General features: G+C 38.2%; 2 protein-coding genes and 2 long non-coding RNA genes across 6 annotated transcripts in view; 2 read left to right on the top strand and 2 right to left on the bottom strand.

The window, feature by feature from the left end:
- Positions 1 to 16178, bottom strand: part of Myo10A (unconventional myosin 10A) — a 112129-nt gene extending 95951 nt beyond the window's left edge. The window contains exons 1-2 of one of the 3 annotated variants that reach the window (XM_076525369.1): positions 16161 to 16178; positions 3469 to 3570 (exon numbers count right to left, since the gene is read on the bottom strand). In XM_076525369.1, coding sequence (XP_076381484.1) covers positions 3469 to 3489 — 21 coding nt within the window. In that variant the 5' untranslated portion in view covers positions 3490 to 3570; positions 16161 to 16178. Of the gene's footprint in view, positions 1 to 3468; positions 3571 to 7579; positions 7745 to 15755; positions 15894 to 16160 lie in introns of those variants that run through there. The other 2 variants (XM_076525367.1, XM_076525368.1) reach the window with 2 other exon arrangements.
- Positions 1298 to 11723, top strand: LOC117219199 (uncharacterized). The gene is made up of 3 exons (XR_004489967.2): positions 1298 to 1506; positions 8872 to 9083; positions 11007 to 11723. It is a non-coding gene; the product is annotated as an uncharacterized LOC117219199 (long non-coding RNA).
- Positions 15832 to 18200, top strand: LOC143260299 (uncharacterized). Its single transcript, XR_013034441.1, has 2 exons — positions 15832 to 15971; positions 17590 to 18200. It is a non-coding gene; the product is annotated as an uncharacterized LOC143260299 (long non-coding RNA).
- Positions 18201 to 19594: 1394 nt separating this feature from the next.
- LOC117219083 (KIF-binding protein) lies at positions 19595 to 21771 on the bottom strand. Its single transcript, XM_033467977.2, has one exon. It carries the CDS (start codon positions 21584 to 21586, stop codon positions 19805 to 19807), a length of 1782 nt encoding a protein of 593 aa, XP_033323868.2. The 5' UTR covers positions 21587 to 21771; the 3' UTR covers positions 19595 to 19804.
- Between the last annotated feature and the right edge of the window lie 321 nt (positions 21772 to 22092).

Below are 22092 nucleotides of genomic sequence, written 5' to 3'. Positions count from 1 at the left end.
ATTAGAGGCAACGAATCTCGTCTCGATAGTTCAGAACACAGGTCTTTCGTTTTTAAACACAACGAACACGCGTTGAACTTGCCAACACCTTTTCCATATTTCCGAGCGAGACCATTGTGTTCAATTACAAGTTCACACGAGCGAGTATGCCACACGCGATTGTTCATGAAATACTTAACCTCTATTTGTGCTGCAGCAAATTGTTTTGTCAGTAAATTAAAGGAACGACGCATTTGTGTTATTCCTAGACCACGGATTTGTATGCGAAATAAAAAAATTGTCTCTGTCATTTGCAGAACACAGCAGACGCATCGGCAATCATTTTGCTTGCGAACAATATTACCGAAATAAAAATAACGAAGCAGTGTTTTTAAATTCTTTAAACGTTTTTATTATTTTATATTCGACTTGCTCAATTCTGTCATAAGTGTACAATATCCGTGGTACAATTGTTTCTCTTTGCTGATTGCGTTTTGCTTTTCTTAGAAAACGACAAGAAAAGCGATAAAGATTATTTCGAATATTCATTAGGTCGAGTAGTGACACTATTCATGTTGCTATGAAAATCTGCATTAAGTCAGCAGCATTTCAATGTTGAGGAAATATAAAACATTGTAAAAATAAGAAATAGAACATTTAATCACACAGCATGCTGTCACTAATTTCAACCTTGTAAATACGAACTGTTTAAACACTTCTCTTATCTGTATAACTAGCATTATTATATAGCTTTTCTACATTGTATTATACATACAGTTTTTCTGTAGTGTAACATAAACCTATACATAAACGATATTATTCCACAACGATATAAATTGTCATGAGACAGATTGTAAAAATACAAAAAAAAATATTTGCATATTTCTATTTTTAATTATATACATATGATATTAATAATGATATTATAGATGTATTATATATGATAATTATTTATATACAGATGATATTAATAATGATATTATAGATGTATTATATATGATAATTATTTATATACAGATATGATATTAATAATGATATTATAGATGTATTATATATGATAATTATTTATATACAGATATGATGTTTCGTCGAGTTTTCGACCAAATATCGCCAAAAACGTAAAAGTTACTTCCACCCAATAATTCTTCGCAGCGCGGCGCAGCAATGGAAAAGTTTCGCGTACCTAGCACGAAGAGTTTCGCGCTCGGCCTCTGGGAGAGGCTTCGATTTTACGCAATAATTTTTCTACTTTTTCCGGCGATCGCTGGGCGAGCGAAGCGCGGAACGAAAATATAATAGCAAGCGCGGTGTGCTCGCTGGCGTAGAGGTAGGCGAGCGCAGTGCGATTAGGTCGCCGCGCCGGACGAAACGGCGCGGCGCGAAGCGCAGAGGCATTCGAAAGTGGCCGGGGCCTCGTACGACACGACAACGCAATTGCGTGTGCACAGATCATTGACTCCGACCACGCAACAATCCCCGGCTGCGATCCTGACCACGTAAACATTGTGCAACAAAACCCAATGACCCGTGAGTACACGATTGTTCAACAATTAAAGTTGCTTTTTCGCGGCAGACGTGTCGACACGACGCCGCGCCGCGGACCTTCCTACGCGAGCCATTGGGCCCAACAACGACCGATTTCCTGGGCCGGCGTTCCCGCGAATTTCGCAATCGCTTATCCGCGCACTCCACTTTTCCCGGGGAGATAATCTATAAGGGTATCCTTGAATCGTGTCGCTTTTATAAATCATTTCGCGCCGCGACAGAATGAGGACTCCTGGACTAGTTCGAGCGCATTATTTCGTGGAACAATTAAAGACGCGGCTCTGTGCACGTGCACGTAAATCAAATCCACGAAATAATGGCACGATAGATAATGCGATGGAAAGTTGACTCGGTTCTTTTCGATACAATGGACTAGTTAGAGCGCGTTATTTAGCGCGGCAGTTAATCAGCGAGACGTAATAAACCACGTTCGCGCGCGTAATGCATGTACGGATGTCTGAAGTTGTGAAAACAGTGCATCATATAATATGGAACATTAACTTTGCAGAAATTAGATATATTTCTCGGGCATTTTGTAACGCTTGCAACGATCGCATGCCAATGTAATGTAAACTGAATACGATGCGCATTCTTATGCACAATAACATCCTTTTGGTTCATGTAATTCTCCTTTTATTAATTTTGATCGATTAAAGGGAATGCGACACGCTTCAGCATCTTCGTTGTTTGCTGCATCGCATAGTTAATTTTATTATACAGGTGTGGTATTATGCAGTACAGTTACTCGCAAAATTGTGTGCACACGCCGTTTAAAACGTAATAGCTTTTTTAGAACTGGTCTAAGTGACTTGAATTTTTTAGATGATAGAGGAATCAGTCTACTAGACGATGACTAAAATGCTTTTTTTCCATTCTGTTATTATTTGGGATGACCAAAAAAATAAAAAACTGTTTTTTTTAACTTTTATATCCGAGCCTATAACAAAATTTAAAAAATGCCTTTCGTAGATCTCGGTTAATCCAGAGTCGAATTATAGGCGTTGTAGGATGTAAAAAAAGTTGCAGACTTCTTCCAGTTTTTGGTCAAAATAATGATAAAACTGCGATATTTGCCATCTTGAATTTGTTGTAACTCATAACAACGTCGAATGATTTCGATAAAATTTTCAGCATGCATATAAGTTACCAAGATCTTTTAAATTTAATTTCGTTAAAAAACGAAAGCTTTTTATTGCTTTTTGTCATTCCAAGTAATAGCAAAATTTAAAAAAAAACATTTTGGTCATCGTCTAGTAGACCACTTCCGCTGTCATCTAAAAAAAATTCAAGTAACTCAGTCGAGTTTAAAAAAAAATTATTGCGTTTTAAAAGGTGTACGCTTAATTTTGCGAGTAACTATGTGTGGAATCCACAATCTAACGATCGCAAAATTCAAAGATACAGATCACAACGATGACCATATAATTTAATATGGATATGAATATAACGAACAATTAATTGTGCTACTTGAAACCGCTTAGAACGAGAAATCAATGTTTATACAGGAGTCCAGTACACAATTGCACACGCAATCAAATTCTGCAGAATAAATTTTCAGTACTAGATTTGATTTAGTTTCGTGAGAAGATATTGATCCTGACACGATCGCTAATTACAACGAAACAGAGATTCTCATTGTTCTATGAAAGCTGGTTGCGTAACAATTATTTAGCGTTCTCGTTCGCGTCAGTTTAAAACCGATTCGAATGGATTATCCATTATCATTCTTACGCAATTTAACGACAGACGTTGGCAATTTATTTCGCGGCACAGATATAGCAAGTCGATGACGAAAGAGTTAATGATTAATTTTCTAAACGCTATTACCCGGGAGAAAGTTTTGCAGTGGTCCGCGCTGGCAAAGTGACATTTTAGAGACGGTGAAGAACGTTACAACAGGAAAAAGCTTTCGATGGGAAAGAGAAAAGTGGAAAATCGACTCACCTTTTGCCACTCAGAGTACATTTTGTCACAGTGTTAGAACCGTCGATGAGAATGAGCTACCCTCATTTTGCACGGGCAGGCCTCGATGTTTGTCTCCGCTTCCTGCAAAACAGTTGAGCCTTTCGTTAATTCAATAGCCAAGCGATCAAATACATTAACACGTTTAGCACTGCATTGGTCACAAACGAACGACACTAATTTTTCACTAATTTTCAAATTCCATTTTTACCGCAATATATTCGAACAAATTGAATCTTACTAGGATCTCTAGAATGTAAAAGAGTGAAAATACCATCCACTGTGATCGATTTTACCTCAGTTTCAATTTCATTGATTGAATGAATTTGATTTCGTGGGAACTTTTGCGGTTGATTGAAAGATGCGGATTAATGAATTCGAAGCTATATTTTGGTGTCTGTATAACTCGTTTTGCAAATCACTGATTAGATTGTTAGAATTGAAGGGATTTTTTACTTCCTTGATTATATATATATATGTTAGGATTGTCAACAGAAATTATATAGAAGTTTTCTTTCTCAAATTTTTAAGTTTTTTTTATTGCGAGAAGAACAACGTAGATACTATAGGATTGCATTGAAAGTGCAATGGTTATTTCAAGGTTATGTCATGGTCATGTTTATACTTGATTTTTCTGTCATTAATAACAGTTTCAGTGATTATTTGAGTTGTTTTTGCTTTGATCTCTAAGTAGATTAATTATGATTTCCAAGGGAAGTGGCAGCAATTTCTGTTTAAAATTCGGAAAAAGGATATCGAATTCTTTGATAATTTTCTCTATTCTGACACTGAGGGGGACACGACGTTTTTGTAGCAGAATTTTTTAACGTATTTATCAAAAATAATTTTGTCAATTGGATTATCAGGGTTAGTTGCCAATTTTTCAGAGATTGAGCTGTTTTACCTGTTCCATAAATTATTGAATTGATATTGCTATCAAGCTGATACAACATCAAATAAATTAAAATAAAAATAAAAATTCTAAACTAATTCGGAGCGATAGAGGACATTCAACTGTTCATTTATACTGCGGCTCGAGCCTACATTCGATTAACACCTGCAGTAACTGTTGCAGTTGTTCGATAAAAAATCATGACTTTCAGCAGATCGAATGAAACTCGAGTTTTGTACCGTTCTTTCTAATTAGATTTTCAAGTCCTAATGCGCTTGCTTATAACATGTACATCTTACAGCACTTTAATGAGCTAAAACCACACGCCGTCGATATATCAACTGGATACAAATAAATCTAATTAGCTTCAATATTGTTCAGCAGCTGAGCCTTATCTAAAATCTCTCTCGGACTGTCGAAGCGTTTAAAACGAGCAATCTACAATTACATAGAAAAAAGATCGGAATTTATAATCCGTTGTTGAATTATTTTCGAATTAATTCTCTAATTACTTTCAAAAACGTATTTCTCGAACTACGAAATGAACGTATAAATGGTAATTGTCGGTGTTTGCTGCCATCGAGGAATTTAAGATTCGCGAAAGAGAGGATCGTCGCAGGTTTGTCACGCCACTGAAAATCTCGGCAACTTCAAAAATCCGCATTCCAGGTGCTTGAATTCGCCTGAAGGCCGGCTAGCCTTGACCAAGACGGATCACGTCGATCCTTCTCGACGGGCGAACACATTCTCATACAGCGACAGACAGGTTTTTCTACGAAGATCTACGTTTGAACTTTACCTAGGGAAGCGTCCCGCCGATGCGTGGGTAACGCTGATGCCGGAAGACGAATGATAATCAGACGGTGCACGTTACTTCCGGTTAGCGAATTAGTCTTCCCGATCACGATGCTTGCGAAGATCGTGATCGCCGGCTCGATCGTTCACGATTCGATCCGCGAGAGTATCTTGTATGGTCATCGGAGTGATTATCGCAGCTGTGCCAATTCTATTACGAGAACGTGAAAGAAATGGTGGATTTCATAATGTCCGATTCACGTTATCATATTTTCACACTGTAACGTAATTGTCTAATGAACGGCAAAGTAAATGATAAGTCAGTCGATCGAACAGTGAATGTGAAGCTTAAAAAGATCACGTTGTTAGAAAAACGACGAAGTAATTAAGTTGATTTGATGCACTTAACGCGTCTCGATTGCGAGATGCCAGGATCTAACGCTCGTTAATAAGAACGAAAAAATTCATTTTGTATTTGTACAGTTAGCAAATTTAAATCTCGCGATGGGAATAGTCAACGACTACGAGTTATGCGAGGCAATACGAATGCTGTTCGAATACATCAATCATTGCATTTGCAAACAGTATTGGATAGAACTGTCAATGAACGTACGAATCATGTTTCACGTGACGAATGATATTTGAACATGAATGACCCAGATTAATTCATACGCAGCCGTTACATCGTGCAAAAACGTGTTACAAGAAAATGAACGATGAACTTTTAAAACAGAGAACTTAATGCTTCGAAACGAGTTTTACTGTTGCGCTATTCTCATTACGAAATTATAACAGTTCTAATGTCGACAATTTCAGAGCAATCAGGATGATGTGCTAACATTAAATAATTGGTTCTGAAATACAAGTATAAAAAATGAAAGAATATGTATTTATTAAGAGAGATAGAGAAAGAGAGAGAAAGAGAGGGGGGAAGAAAAAAAGTGGAAAATGGTTCGCGGTTTTCTCGACGGGTTTGGAAAGCGATCGGCTATTGAAATCGACTGGTTCGCGTTCCTGGGATACCGGAACTGTCGCAAGAAGCGATCTCGCGGTACGAAGGATCAAAGAACAGCGTCCGTTTCTCTCTCACCGATCGCGAACGATCCGCCAACGTTTCAGACGCTCGTTGTTGCCGGAGAGAAAGTGGGAGAAATGTTTAACCCGCGATGCGTAAAATTTTTATACTGCCAGAATATTTCTGCTGCTCTGGCTTTCTGTCCGTTCTGCGGTTTCGCGTTTTCTTCGATTTTTGTTCACCCGTTCCACCATTTCTGTTCAAATTTCGTCATTTTTTGTTTAATCCTTGTCATTTTTATTCAATCTTTCTTCATAAATCTTCGATATTCCCTTTCAATATTTGTAATTTTTCTTTAATCTTTGTTTAAAAATCTTCGACGTTCTTTTGTAATATTCGTAATTTTTATACAATCTTCGTTTTCTTTTCGTACAATCTTCGTGATTTTTGTTTAATCTTCGTTCTTAAATCTCTTAAAGTTTTGACAGTTGACTAGAATATGTTTGTAATATCCATTTTTCTCATAAACGCATAAATATCCTCAGTCTACATATAATATAAGAAACATTTAAAAATGCACCACATGTAATAAGTTCGAATGTAGGTTATGATAAAGTTCCGGAACTTGATCGAGCCCAGATTGAAATTATTAGTGCAACTTGTGAAAGCCTGTTGACGAAAGATCGTTCCAAAACCAAGCAGTGTGATCGATTAAAGAAAACGATTCGTCGATCTCAAGCAGAGCGAATATTTCAGACTGGCGAACGATAAATCGTTCTCTCTAAACACGGACACGTTGTTGCCAAATCAATAATTGCTATATCATTGGATCCGAAGTCACGCACAGAGCTGAGCAAAATAGTATTTTAAACGGCGAATAGTAAATAGATATTCTATTTTAGGTTATACGTGTATTTTTAAAAATGAAATGTTTAATTTCTTCGTAAGAATGAACTTTTAAAAATAAAATGTATCATTTGCTCGCAAGAATGTCCTTTTACGTATAAAATATATATTCATTCGTTGTAAAAAGATTTTAACCTTGACATAACATTTCAAATTTCCATTTGAAAAACACTGAAAATATTTGTGCTATGGCTCGGTATATTTTATTTATTTAATTTATATGTATATATATATATTATCATCCAATAAAATATTCTTATTTTACTAAATCATAGCGTGAAACATAATTATTTTGGTGATCTAAATAAAGGAACGAAGTACTTTTCCTCTGCATTATAAAAGTACAATAAAAGATGCACTTTGTTACACGTGAATAGCTGTATTTAATCAAACAACAAATTCGACACTTTACGTTATTAAAATAAAAAATATTTCCTCTTCCGTCTTAGAGATTATCGAAATAAAATATTTATTTTCATACTCACGTTATCGAAATAAAATTTTTATTTCATATTTTACGGCTGTGGATTGTCAAAATCAAATACTTTATTCTCTGAAGTTTGATGTCCTATTTAAAATACACTACTTTATTTGAATCGTGAAAGATCTATTATATAAAATGGTATTTCAAATATTTTCTCTAGAAATATCAGCCAGCACTGGTCGTGTATAGCCGAGGTCTCATAAACACCTCAATGTCACAGCAAAGACAGCGCGATTAGACGGCGGCGTCGCGTAATGATCTCCGTTTGACAGGGACCGCAGTGAATGGGCCTTGTTTAGGGAGAAGGAGCCGCGAAAGGACAGGGGAACAATCGATATCGTATAGAAAGGCCAAATTGCCGTTGCCATTGTTCCCGTGGCCGTCTCGTTTCAGCTATACGCCTCTTCTATTCCGGCACGAGAAACACGAGATCGGCACGTCGTCGGTGCGCGCGTATCCAGCGCAGCCGACCTACCGAGGGTGACTAACCAAATTAGCATAAGATTGCGAAATACATTCCACGGTGAGCACCGCAGAAGGACGCCAGGAGGTACTTTTACTCGGGGATCTGTCCGCGTGATCGATCCTCGCGGGCGTGCGTACACTTCGATCCAGCTGCTGGATGCTGCGTGAATCACCGTCGATCACGGTCTTCGACGACTGTTCCTCGCGGTTCAAGCTCTTCGAGGAGAATGGCGACGACCACGCTTCGCTTCCACTGGCGGATTACGATCTGCAGTTACAGGAAACTCCTGTACATTGATTCTTCGATTTTCTTTTTCTCGTGGAATCGAATTTTTGTTCAAGCTTTGAAACGTTTCCAAGTTTATCGTTGCATGGCTTTGTGATTTTTTCCGATGACTCTTTTCATTGGAGGTTCAAATTCTACTGACCGAAAAATTATCCTCTAATCGGTGAATTTATTTTAATCAAGAAAATTGAACATGTTTTAATATTTTAGTATTTTAATAAAATAACTTTTCTAGCGATTTTATCCATCTGTCAACTAAATTTCGCGTTGTCTTATCGGGAAATGTTTTCAGCACAACTTCTTTAGGGGATCAAACAGGTGACTACAGATCTTTTACGTTTATTAAAATATTAAAAGAAGAAGAAAGGAAATATTAAAAGAAGAAAAAAGAAAATATGAATCGAAGAAAGGAAAAAATATTAAAAGTATTTAAGACATCTATGTGCTATTTTCAACTCACTGAAATTATTATTAAAAAAAGCAAAAAATTTCTCTTTCATCCATGTTTGTTGCGATTCATGAAGATCATTTTTATTTTGCAGAAAGATCCGCAGTTTAACGATCAGTGTCGACAGCCTCCAAAAACTTTGTTTTGAGGTGTCGCATCACATTCTTTGTATAAACAACTGTTCAGTCCACTGAACAGAAAACTTTTTAATCAGCGAATCGAAAGCTTACCGTCGAGTACTCTGGCGCTAGAACGACCAAAGAAGAGGCTTCTCGAGGATCATGATCTCGAGTAATCAGCATTTGGGTTTCTATAGCAACCACTTCTCACAGGCTAATTAGTTCTCGCTGCTCGTAGGCCAGACGATAACGATGATCGGCCACAGATCCGCAGTCTAATGATTACTTAAGCGAATACAGTTAATTTCTTGCCGAAGAAAGTGAAACGAAGAAGAAATCAAGCAGCGAGACAATTTCATGACGGTGTCGTAAAAACGATTGATTGGATCGGAGAGATTGAGGCATGATTTGTTACAGCAAAGCGTGACAACAATCTCTAAGACGTGGCACGAAGATCGATGCTATTATTTACCCTTGTAACAAATTACACTTTCACAACGAAGCTAATTCCGCATGTTTTTACGAATGTGCATCGACTTCGTCTTCCGCGACCTTCGCAATTTATTAAAATTAAGCACGATTGGCAATGATTAAATGAAATGTTGGATTTTTATTACGTGCAAACGTTTGTCTTTTCTGCTTGCATTATGTTGACGTTTCTGCCATAATATTTTTTACAGGATTATGGTTTTGTCATTTATTTTGAGTTTCGTACGAATGCTGCCATTACTTCGCCACGATAACAAAATCAATTTCAAAATTGAGTACGTATCGAATTTTGCAATGCCCACTCTATTCATCCGATATAAAACTCTTTTCAAGGAATAAACACTTTATAAACGAAGTATAGTATTGTAATCTCTCGAAGTAGTATTACAATCTCTACACAGCCGAGTTCATTCATTCGAAAAACCAGGATTTCTTTAAAAATGGCATTTGTACGTTAAAAATCGTTGTGAGAAGTGTATCCAATCAAATGGGCCATATTTCGATGAAATAAATATCTTTCGAAAAAAGAAGTCACGAAGTCACGAAATCCGACATTTCGTGCACACGAACGCAATAGGTCCCGAGGCTCGCCGAATCGGAAGTGGTCTTTAAAACGAACGGTAGAAGCGTCCTAGAAAATGATACGAAATTACAGCGACAAATCGTCGTTGCCGGCACGACACGGTGAAATAAGTTTTCGGGGCAGCGAATAAATTGCCTTCCATTTCGTTGAAATGGATAATTTGCCCGCTGTCAAATCGTTCAGCAAGACAAATTGTGCGTCGCAAGAGTTGAACGCCGCGGAACAGAAGAGGAGCACAGAGAAAAGCATGGTTCGTTAGAACATTGTTCCGCGGCCGTTCGCCATTCCTCGTGTTATGCGTTTCCCGGCGCATCCTTTGTTGAAATGCCTTCCCGGTAAATCTGCATAGTCCCGATGACACGCAGTTCCTTTCCCTATGATTTAGGTACTTTCTCTAACGAGCACGATAAATATTGCCCGTTGTTGCTGGAAACGAAAGTTCGAACGAATCAAATCAGCGGGAACAAAGGACAAAGGTTCGACGACGCCTGTCAGCTTTTCGGTGCAACGAGAAAATTCTTTGCCGTCTGTTTCCTCAGTGCTCCGAATACATAAATTAGTTCAGCGTTAATGAGCAATACGTTGCTTTATTTTAATAAAGTACGTTGTTTCTGTTCTATTGTTCCGCAATGCAAGAGGCTACGAGAAACACGGTCATATTTTACCGTAAAGAAGAATTTTTACAAAAATTAATAACGTTGTTTCTGTGCTTGATAATATCCCTCGTGCGCAGGAGATTTTACAGACTGCAATCGGCTAATTAACATTCACATTTGCAGAGCATATTTAACCCTTCTAGTTGTCTGAATATTTTTGATAAATTATTATATTATTTCTTCTTCCGTTCTGAATTTTCTAATTATCGGATTATACAAAATCTTCGTAATTTCTTATCGAAACTTTACCAAATCACGTGAAACAGGTTTCGTATATTCCGATCTGGTACACCGGACTCTTTTGATCGCCATTAAGAGGGTCGAATGCATATCTGAATCGAAATGCTAAACTGCAGAAATGTTACGATTAATTTTGTTTCAGCAAGATGCGATCCTTAAGACATTGCGACAAAGAGGTTGCAGCAATAGTAACGATGGATTAAAAACGAACCAGAGGTCAATGTGGAACAAGACCGAGTGGATCTGACAGAGATATTTTCGAGGCACGCGCAACCCAGCCGAATCTAACATCAAAAAGAATCGAGGTTTCGTCGAGCAAGGATCGAGGTCAGACAGAGAAAGCTGCAGCTCGGCTACAGTGATACAAGGACCTTATGTAATTCATAATCGCCATCCGTTTTATCGATATGAAAGACAAGTGAGAAATTAATTATCTCGCATGCAACGTTGTACAAGTCGTCGAGCGTGTACGTCGACGCGACTCATCTCTTTTTAACGAATAAGAACGCTGTTGAAAACAGCCGCCGATTGCGTTCCCACGAGTGAATTTCTGGAGATTTCAATGCCTCTCTTGTTGGGACGCATTGCAAACAGCCGCGTCAGACAGAAAATGTTTCGACAGACAGAAAATAACCTAAGAGTTGCATCGTTCTTAATAATAATTATGTAACTCTGATTCAGTGGATTAATCTCAAAATTAATGAAAAATATGTAAATTCTTTTTCTATCAAGGCTTTGCTAGGATGAAATTACTTTCGTCGTTTCAAGTCTGATTGCTGAAACTTAAACGAAATGTGTAGAATTCTTTAATAAGTACTGCGATTCTTGTAATGAATCTTTGTAACGAATCTTGCGTTTATAACGTTGGTGCAGCCAATATTTCGATACTATAATATCGAATTATTATTATTACTTTACAATTTTATGATGAATATTATAATATTCACGATTTCAACGACTCGCATAATTCACCATAAAATTGTGAAGTAATGACCAACGTTGCCAAAATACCAGAAAACGCGATCAACGATGGAAATGAAAAATATCATTGATTTTCAGATAACTATAAGGAGTCCCGTCGTCGATGAAAACTTCTCTTCGAATTGAATTGCAAACGTCTTTCCCTTCGACTGGAATGCGATTTCAACGTATCGTTTCCGATCGAATCGATCAAAGTTTCATCGGTCGCGGTATTGTTTCAGAAACGGTCACGGAATCGTGCACATATTTGCAGTCGCCGCTAATTGGAAGGACGGTTCCAGGCAGTCCGTCGAAAGTTCGGCTGCATTGGCACGGAACAAGTCAAAATCCGCGATGAAAGTGCATCACCAAAGTCGACTTTCTTATCGGCGGGTTGATTGAAAGCATCAAAGGCGACACCCGCGACCGCGATAGCAATTAACCGGTGCTCACAATGGCCAATAAAATCTCTGGCGTCGTTCGACGCGCGCCGGGACGAAGCTGCGGCGACGCGTTTCGCGGCTAACAAAAGTTCCGCAATGCTCGAATTATTAATAACCAGCTGGGCCTGCACTGATTTCACCGTTTACGTAAACTGCGCGATCACCCGCACGATCAAGCATGCATAAATCCTGTTAACTACGCCCGGAAATTCCACCACAATCGAAGCAACAAAATCCATTCGTGTTCGTAAGATAGCCCCCGGAGCTCTCGCTAAATTTAATTAAAATTTCACCGTCCGCGGTGCTTATCTCCGCTAGAGGTTGTAAGGAATTTAATCTATGGAAATTAACAGGGATCCTTAACTTCGTGTGATTAGAGAATAAATTACGATAACGCGCAGCCGACGTATCCTGGAACGTCTCTCGATTAAAGTGACATTAAAGTTTCCCACCGTCCAGAAAACCGTTATCAACGACCACGGATATTTTTAGGAATTATACAAATGTCCCGTCTGGATGACGTATACGCGTATATTCTCCTCGCATATTCAGTTTGTATCGTTGCAGCCCGTAACGATTCATTAGAAGGATGGCCGCTAATAACTCGCCAACGTGTTCGATCGTTTTACGTGACATGAATGAACGTTAATAACGGGACAGCATCTTTCTCCAGCAACAGCGGGAGGTCACACGATTCACTGTCCTTGAATACTTTCGCCTAATCGGGCATCTAGATCGAACGCCGCGCCCGGATCGCGCTGCGAAAACGTTCAATTAAAAACCGCCCTGCGCGCGTATGTGCTATAATCGACCGAATAAAACGTTTCGTATTGCGGTCTACGATAATTCGCTGTTTCGTTCAGAAACCTTCGAAAGCGACGTCTTTCTTCCATTAGAAAAATCATCGAGAATTCGTTTCGAAACTATTCCACCCCGCTGCAATGCACAATTTCGCGACTTCTTCGATAACTTTCGGTCGTCGAAACGTGTTTTCCATTCTCGCGACCTTGATAACGATTCTGCCGTATTAAGAATTGTTTTGTTGCGGTCGTTTATCGAGGAATCCTAATAAAAGCGAATTGCGACGACAAAGTAAATTTTGAAGTGGCAGGTCATTGGCTATCTGTGTTAACCTTCGACCTGCGGCGTTTTTGACAGAGATATAACTGAATATGCTTAGGATGCATGATATTATTAATCGATTCTTTCCGACAGATTCTTTAGACCACTCTCTTTAGACAGATTCAATTATTAACACTATGCCGTCCGCAGATCTTAGATATGATTCTCTTGTTCGACGTCGGCATAATAGCTTGGAAATTTTAGATTCAAACAAAAATTTCGAAGATGGCGGTAATATAAATTCCTAAAATTACGATACGTCATCCAAGATTCTTCGTACTTAATTCTTAGTTAAATAAGCACAATGCTTTGCTACCTTTTAACTCCCAAGAAATATAGCTCAAATGTTATTTCAGTTTTTCAAAATGGCACCAAAGTGGTACCACCGGCATACAACAGATAGTTTTTGCATGGCAGTGTTAAGATAATTAAAAAAAATTAAATGTCAGAAACTAGATAGTCAAATAAGGATATATTTATATCCGTTTGCGTTTATTTATTTATTTATTTTTTTGCGTTTATTTTTATATATTGCGTTTAAATCGGCCGACTTCAGCCATCTAAGTGTTAATTTCCGAAAGGAAATCGAAGACTTCAAAGTAGTAGGTTGGAAAATAAGAATTTAGTAAAACGGCTGCCATGTGAAATCGTGAAAAGTATCCTTGACAGGATGGGGAAGGTACTTTCTCATAATATACCGCGTGTGTCAGTAAAAATCCTCGAAAAATCTTCGAGAGCCGAGAATACCCGGCGCATTATAAATAAACCTGAACGCACCGCGTTGCCATGAGTCACAATAGCCGCGTGTAAACAATGCGACGCATCTATCCGCCGCGATTCCCGCTAACGAGGAGCGCTCTCTTGTTCATCCATTTCTATCGGCATTATCATCTACACGCTTCGCACACCTGAATTCCAGAAAATCCTGCCTCCGAGTAAGCTCGATCCGTCGAGATTCGATCCGAACCGTTCCTACGGAGCTGCTACAAGCCACGGCAACACGCCCTGTACAATCGTTTTACGACAGAGCCGGCTCATAAATAAATAATCAACCTGTCGTTGCGGCGCGTGTGCTAGATCATGAGAATTCCAGCGTCTCCGAACTGGTCTGCCTCGATCGGCAACGTGACACAAGGCACACGAAACTTGGTGTTTACTGGTAGGGAAAGGGTACCGATCGCGAGAGTGGAGGGAGCAGAGGGTACGAGGAGCTACGTTCGATGGCATTTCGCGTCGCGCAGCATCTCTGGATCTCCGGGTGTAGCGCCATTTTAAAATCGAGTCGCGAATAGGGAAGGGTAGTGGAGCCAGTTATTGTGGGGTGGCCAATTGCTGTGCCTTTTGTTTATTTTCATGCACGATTAACCTTGCATTTATTGAACAAGATACGTTAAATGTTGACATTTAAATTCGATTAATTATTTATTTGTTAAAATTCAAAGCGAAAGACGAAAGTTCTTGAGATACCACAAATCTTATTTCAATTCTTTGATACTGAATTCGTGAAATTTTCTGTCAAACTTATAAAAAAGCGTTTTAGGTCAGACATTTATGGTTACTGCACGTAGTAACTGAATCTACAGGATAGACCTGCATAACCTACAATCTCGAATCATCTCTGTCATATGTTTAAACATGAGATTTTACTAAAATCATGTCTAATATGAACTTTTAAATGACCTATTATGATATTTTGATAGAAAATAAAATTGATCAAAGTATGTTAAATATTCAATTTTTATTGCACGCAATTATCGAGAGCACAGTAATTGAAGCACAGCATTCAGGGAGGGAACAGAGTAACTGGAGCACTGTTCAGACAGCGAGCACAGTGACTGATATTTTTGTAGATCATAGACACACAGTAACTGGCTCCAGAACTTCTTCTTTCTCCTAATATTGAAAAGAAGATTCGATATTTGTCTCATAGGAAAACTGATGCCGATAAAAGAAACTTTGAAATTTACCTCTACGTTCTTCAGCAATTTAATTGACATTTCCGAAGAACTCGAAGGTAAATTTCGAAGTTTCTTTCGTCAACAGAACTTTCCCCGCGAGACAAATATGAAACCTTCTTTCAATATTTCTAAGAGCAACTTCACCGATGTAATTAACATTTCTCACGTTGCTTTTAGTTTAGCGAAAACTGCCGAAGTCCGCCAACAGGGCACAGTAATAGTCTCCTCTACCCTATCACCTGGAGTTCCTTGATCCTTGGGTGTCAGCGCGACGCAACAGGGGGACGAGCCCGTAGCACGCGGTGGGAAGGAACGCGGATCGGAGCGGATCGGAGCAGAAGCGCATGCCCTGACCAGGCGTTGATGTCTCCGAGCGGCGTGCTCGCGTCAACCATAAATTCCACTTACTCTCGAAGCCCTCCCGTTTCCCGTGGACCCTTGGCTCCTAGGCTCTACCGTGGAGGTTCCGGCGTGGCGAACAGAGGACGGTGTCACCCGCGGGGAACTGACTGCGCGGACGTGGATCACTGATGCACGACGTGCAGCAAACACGCAACGAGAACTCACGAGAACCACGAGGATCCTCTCGGAGGAGCGGCCCAGCCGCGGCGAACAAAGGAGAAGGTAAGGCGGAAAGGAGAAGTGAAACGGAGAGGAAAACGAAGCGACGACCGGTCGTTCGCCGCGGAGGATCTTCGGGAACCTGTGTCACGATCGGGTCACTCGGTCCTTACACGTCGCCGTATTCTCGGAGGATCCACACTTCCAGGACCACCGCCTCCTTCCCTCTCTTTCTCTCTCTCACGGTTTTACCTTCGGAATTCGAGCGTTCCCGGACGACCGGACACCGACTGCGTTCACAACGCGATTCCCCGGACCGTGGTATGCGGCCGCTCGACCTCGCCTAAGGAGATTTTAGTTCTCGTCGCCAACAATCGGCGCCACCGTACGCTCCTCTGTACCGTTACACGCATTACAGGTGGCTTCGCTCGTGTCCCCTCTGGTTCCCCTGTCGACGTTTACCTGAGGAGAACGACCATGCGCGACTGAGACGGTGGGAGAGCAACGCCAGATTACAATGAACGAACTTTGTGCGGCGAGCAGACCCGGGTACAAATCTTTGGAAAAGTGTTGGAAATGGTTCATGAAATTCGGGGGAAATAATATCTCAAGATTTATTTGCCCCCCTTCCCCCACCACCACCCCTCGATTCGAACGTCAAATTCTGAAATCAACGAGTAATTTCACTAGGACTTTTATGGAAACTAAATCAGATGTTCAATTAACTGTGAAGCATGCAAAGTCGGATGTTTTAACTCATTGAAAATAGAGGTGGTCTCACGCGTTACCAAATTATTGTCGTAATTTCATTTTGTTGTATTTTGCGTTAGATTTTTGTGTAATGAAGTGTTCCATTCTGTTAGTTCTATAATTATGGAACAAGAATAAATTCTTCTGCTTTTCTTTTTTTTACTCAATAAAATTTACCCCGTTTTTTAGAAAAATATCGTTTCTCGGCGCAATCCCAAATATTACATGATTCGTTCATTATTATATTAACTGCAATGTATATATAAAAACTGAAAATTTGTCGGTGGTGATACAGTTACACGCAGTGCAAACTTCAAGGTCTGACAGCGAAAAATGCTTCGTAGAGCAATCGTCGGCTGTTTCGCGATTCTTTTCGATTTTGATAGGAAGACAGGTGCTTTCGCTCGTCTTTTCCCCCTGATCACCCTGTCGATGTCTAACTGAGAAGAAGGTCCGAGATAGAGAAACGCCAGATAACAATTAAAACCTCCTCTGTCCGTTTACGAATATTATTATTGTCCTTCATTATCACTATTGTTATTATTATCGTCATTGTTATTATTGCTTTTATTACTATTACTATTGTTATTATTGCTTTCATTATTATTATTATTGTTATTATTGCTTCTATTATTATTATTATCAATCACTGTTCCTTGATTTTCTCTTTAATTGCCATTTAATTCATTTTCATTATCATTATTATCTTCACTTTTCCATTTCTTTTCTTCTTTCTTTCTGTACTTTGTAAATCTTCTTAAACTTTTTGTAACAAAGGGGCTTCTCCTGTATATATATGTAGAGACAAATATTATTATTAACAAAGTTTGTGCCACAAGTACCTTGGCTAGAGTTTTCATCTGGAGGATCTAGATTGCTAGATTGTTTCCTGGGAGATCGATCGGCTGTTGCAATTTTGTTATTGTTGCAGATTCTTCAGCGCGCTGTACTCTCTCCAGCTGTAAGGGATGCTGCTCCACGAAAGGCTTGGAATTATTTTTATCTTCGAGACCTTCGAACCTGCAACAGTGATTATAATTGATGATCAGCAGAATTTACTTTTGTATTCATGCAAACACGGAAGCTCGGTTACCCGAAGTAATCGGAAGAATATGAATTTTCAGACAATAGGACAGTTATATAGACACAGTGCTGGACTGCATTTGTACTGATATTTAAAGTAATAAATCGTGTACAAAGAACGGGTTAAATTGAATTGTCTACAAGCGAAACGTATTAAATTGTATTGTTTAAAAGCAAAACGTGTTTGGATAACAGTAAATTCTGATAACGGAGGTTCGGATTTTTGTACGTGGAATCGAGTATTGACCCTCGGACAGCGGGCCATTTTGACAACTGTACTATTAACGATGTTTATAACAACTCTCAGCTTTATTCAGCAATTTTTCAAAACATATTTTTGAAGATATTTCTTGCAGTCTTATTAAACTTTCCGTTATTCCTAATGTAACAGCTATTTATTATATTTATTTACCGAAAATGGTGTCATTAAATGAAAATAAATAAAATTAAATATTGGAAGTGTTTGTTCCTGAAATTGACAAAACAAAAATACTATGTTACTTAACCCCTTACACTGTGATTTCGTTGATTAGCTTCGCTCTTAATAATTTCCCTAATATAACGAGACAATATTTTTGTTCTTCTATACTCCGTTCACTTCGTTCCCTAGTTTTTGATACAAGAAAAATCGAATTTTGTTTCGTTCTATAAGAAATGAATAACATTCATGTTTAGTTCCCTAAATTTTGATACAAGAAAAATCGAATTTTGTTTCGTTCTATAATAAATGAATAACATTCATGTTTAGTAGATTACCTAAATGAAATCTTCACCATGAGTTTGACACGTTGTGCAAGGACTAAAATAAAACTATGTTATGTATGTTCAGCACCATTTATTTCCAGTTCAAATCTCGTTATGTGATTGTCAAGAATAGTCCTATAAAAATTGTTTAGTATGCTGATGAATTGTTTGGCTCGTTAAGAGTGTCGTCAGTTATTCAAGAATATTTTGTCAACGGAGTTTCAATGAAAAGCGCTTTCAAAAATGGGATTCCGGTGCTTATTAGCATTACCTATTTCCCTCATTCTCGTTCCGGCGAACGAGACCACGTCAGTTCGTCGATACGTGCTCGAACGACGAGGCCCGACCCGAGCAAAAGTGAAAAGATGCCTGGAACTCGACCACGGGGACAATGGTCTTCGATTAGATGACCTCTTTGGGCCGTGCCCCTTGCGGACCTGTTGCTTGTGTTTGGGAAACGCTGGCAGAGTAGGTATGCACCTGTGCGCACTTGCATCGTCCTGCTCCTTGGTGAGAACAGCAACGACACCTGAATAGGTACATGTATTGACGTTTCAAATAGCTGTTCACCCCACCCTAATCTAGAGACGACGGTCGAAGCGAAATTCTTCTCTCCTAATGTGATCGAGTTCAGTTACCTTATAATGAGACCAAACTTTTTCAAATGCAATCAGATGTTTGATTTTCAAATGTTCACATTTTTACGTACGCGTAAATAGAAAATTGTCTATACATCAGCACTACCAATGTAGAATTTAGAATTTCAAAAATTTGTAGTGGAGAAAAATTGTATCGAATTTTTTAGGGCAGAGAATGCAGAAAGACGGAAGCTGTAAATATTATTTTAATCATTCTATATTATTTCTTTTTACAAATTGATTGAGGAACTTCGAAATTAAAGGAGGAAATGAAAATAATCTTAGTGCAATATTAACTGCGAACGAATTATGTAAAAACATAATAAATTCGATGACAAATACAATTCAAAAAGCGATTGGTGCTGCCACCTGACGATAATATGGTGATTTCGCATCGTTTGAATGGGACGATCGTGAAATTGTATTGTTTTCTACTGTGTTTGGGACAAAGAATCTCAAGGTAACATAGTATTTTAAATATATTATAAGAAAATTTATTTTCTTCTTCGGAGTACATATTACAATCACTGTTTTCAAACAGTAAAACATATATTGCGTGTAATAGACTTGGAACTATTACTCGTTTCAAAATATAAAAACAAAAGATATTTATAGAGAATGTCAAATGTATATTAAATAAAGCTTAGAAACGTGTTAAAATGTACAATGATGCATTATCAATTACTTCATTACTGATTCCCGTAATTTATTTAATCTCACCGGCAATAAAGCGATCAGTTCTTTGCAAAGATACAATTCTGATTTCATAATCTCTGATGCTGCAGTATATTTCGTGCAATAGGTAACAACAAATTTCAATACATTGATAGACTTTTCAGTATTATCTGCTTGAACTACTTTGTCAGAAGTTATCATTTTTCCATACAGCCTACCGATATGAAAATGGGAAGATAGGGTAGGTTGCAATACATCATCGGGCAGCTCTCGCAATTCAGGATCGTCAAAGCAATAATCTAAAGAATCGAGAAACCTTTGATAATTATTTATCGAATTTTGTGCCAATCGATTAATTTTTGCTATCGCTTCTGGCTTCCTGTCAGTGGAGTTCAAACGGTCGAGCTTTGTACTAAGTAGATCCGAATATGCTTCCCCTAAAGAAATCCAGAATTGTCTACATTCAGCTTTATAATACTGAGGATTTAATTCATTTATAACACTTTCTAAAACATCTATCCTCCTTTTGTGCATTTTTGCTTGTCTATCTCCGTCCTCTTCAAAGAACGCTAAGTGATAGTACGCTCCTGCAAGACTTTTTGCAATTGTTACATGAACCGATGCGTGTTCATTCAATGTGTAATAGGATTTAGCCTGGTCCAACCATTTTTTAACATTTAAAAATATTGGCTTAGCATCATCGAAATCTAACAAATATTGATCAGTAACTTGGTTTTCAATCGGTTCTATTTTCTCTTCTAAATCATGGAATTTTAAGTTTGCAATCGATTTCAATTCTGAAATTTTTTTCAGATTCATCTGTTGAAATGTCTCATTATTATCTTCATCCAGCTTGCTCATTTCTAAAAGCCTTTCCTTAGATACATCTAAAAGTATGATACCATACTTCGACCAACACATAGCAACATCTGCACTTCTGTGTTTAAAATCTTCCCAATCTGCAGCATTTTGCTCAGATTCTGGATTCTCTTTGGTTTTCTCCTTCAATATATTTTCGTATGTTTCTAATATATAGGATGCAGCAGCTAAATGATGCCTCGCTAGATCAAAGGCTTCAATTTGCAAAAAGTATTGGGACAATGTTGCTGCGTTCAAAACCCAATCTATATAGTCTAGCTTTTGCGTAGTTTTGTTGAGATACAACTGTTTGCACAAAGTCCTATGACACGATAGAGCAGAATTTTTGTGATCACCCAGAGCAAAATAAATCTGAACCATAGAATACAACGCTAGCATGTGAAAGTCCTCCAATGTAGTTTTAAATTTCTCCACATTATTTATGATATTCATAAAAGTGAAGATGGGCTCTTCAAAAATATAATTGTCCCCAACACTTGCATAGTCAACAAAGATTTGATCCAATGTATTGAAATAATTTAGCGCTTTCTCGTTTTGGTTCCATTCGGAATAAATCATACCTAATCGACCCAGACACCCAATAATTGGACTAAGCTTCATTTTCATATCTATCTTTTGTTTTTGCAATAAGTCCAAACATTTCAGTAAGTGTGTTTCATGGTCTTTCAGTTCCCCTATATCACGATATAAAGAAGCAACATTTAGATTTACCGTTGCATGCAGCACGATTAATTCCTTTTTCTTTTCCTCATCAGTGCATAATTCTTCCATATTAATTACAACTTTTTCCACTGTCTTCATAATCTCTATTCCCTCGTCTTTCTTATTATTTTCTACCAATTCTTTATATTCATCCAGTAGTTCTCGGAGGTTATCCATTAGCTTATCAATTTCTACGTTCTCTCCCATATTGTTCGTTTCGTGTCACAATACCACAATTAGTACAATTACTTTTTAATTATACACGTGACTGAGTGATTGTTTATGCTGTTTGTAATTAAATATACTGTGAACATTCAGCAGTCTGGATGGATGTTATAACACAACAAGCAAACGTTTCAATTAGACTTTTACTATTGATTGCGATTAGTATGAAAATTCACCGCATGGTGCGCACAAGTCTGGATCTATAGTTCATCACTAAAATATGAAAAATATGTTGAAAAAAAAATAATTTGTTCTATTCTTTTTGTAGTAAACTAGTCTTTCCAATATCTCCAAGAAAATTCATACTATTTGGTCCAATTTAAGGAAGTTATTCAATTATAAAAGGTGTCCGAATATTTTCGTGAGCGACTGCATATGATGCCAGCACAAGAAAACTCTACGACGGTCAAAGTAAGAACACAGGCTGCCCATATCCGGTCCAATTTACTCTGATATCTCGTCTGTGGAAGATATTTTAATACCTCTGT

The sequence above is a fragment of the Megalopta genalis genome, chromosome 11 (genome assembly GCF_051020955.1).
Source record: "Megalopta genalis isolate 19385.01 chromosome 11, iyMegGena1_principal, whole genome shotgun sequence".
NCBI classification, from domain to species: domain Eukaryota; kingdom Metazoa; phylum Arthropoda; class Insecta; order Hymenoptera; family Halictidae; genus Megalopta; species Megalopta genalis.
This window is presented reverse-complemented; position numbering and strand designations above follow the sequence as displayed.

What these genes read in the sequence shown, in the direction of transcription:
- LOC117219083 (XM_033467977.2), bottom strand. Translation starts at nt 21,586, where the DNA reads ATGGGAGAGAACGTAGAAATTGATAAGCTAATGGATAACCTCCGAGAA.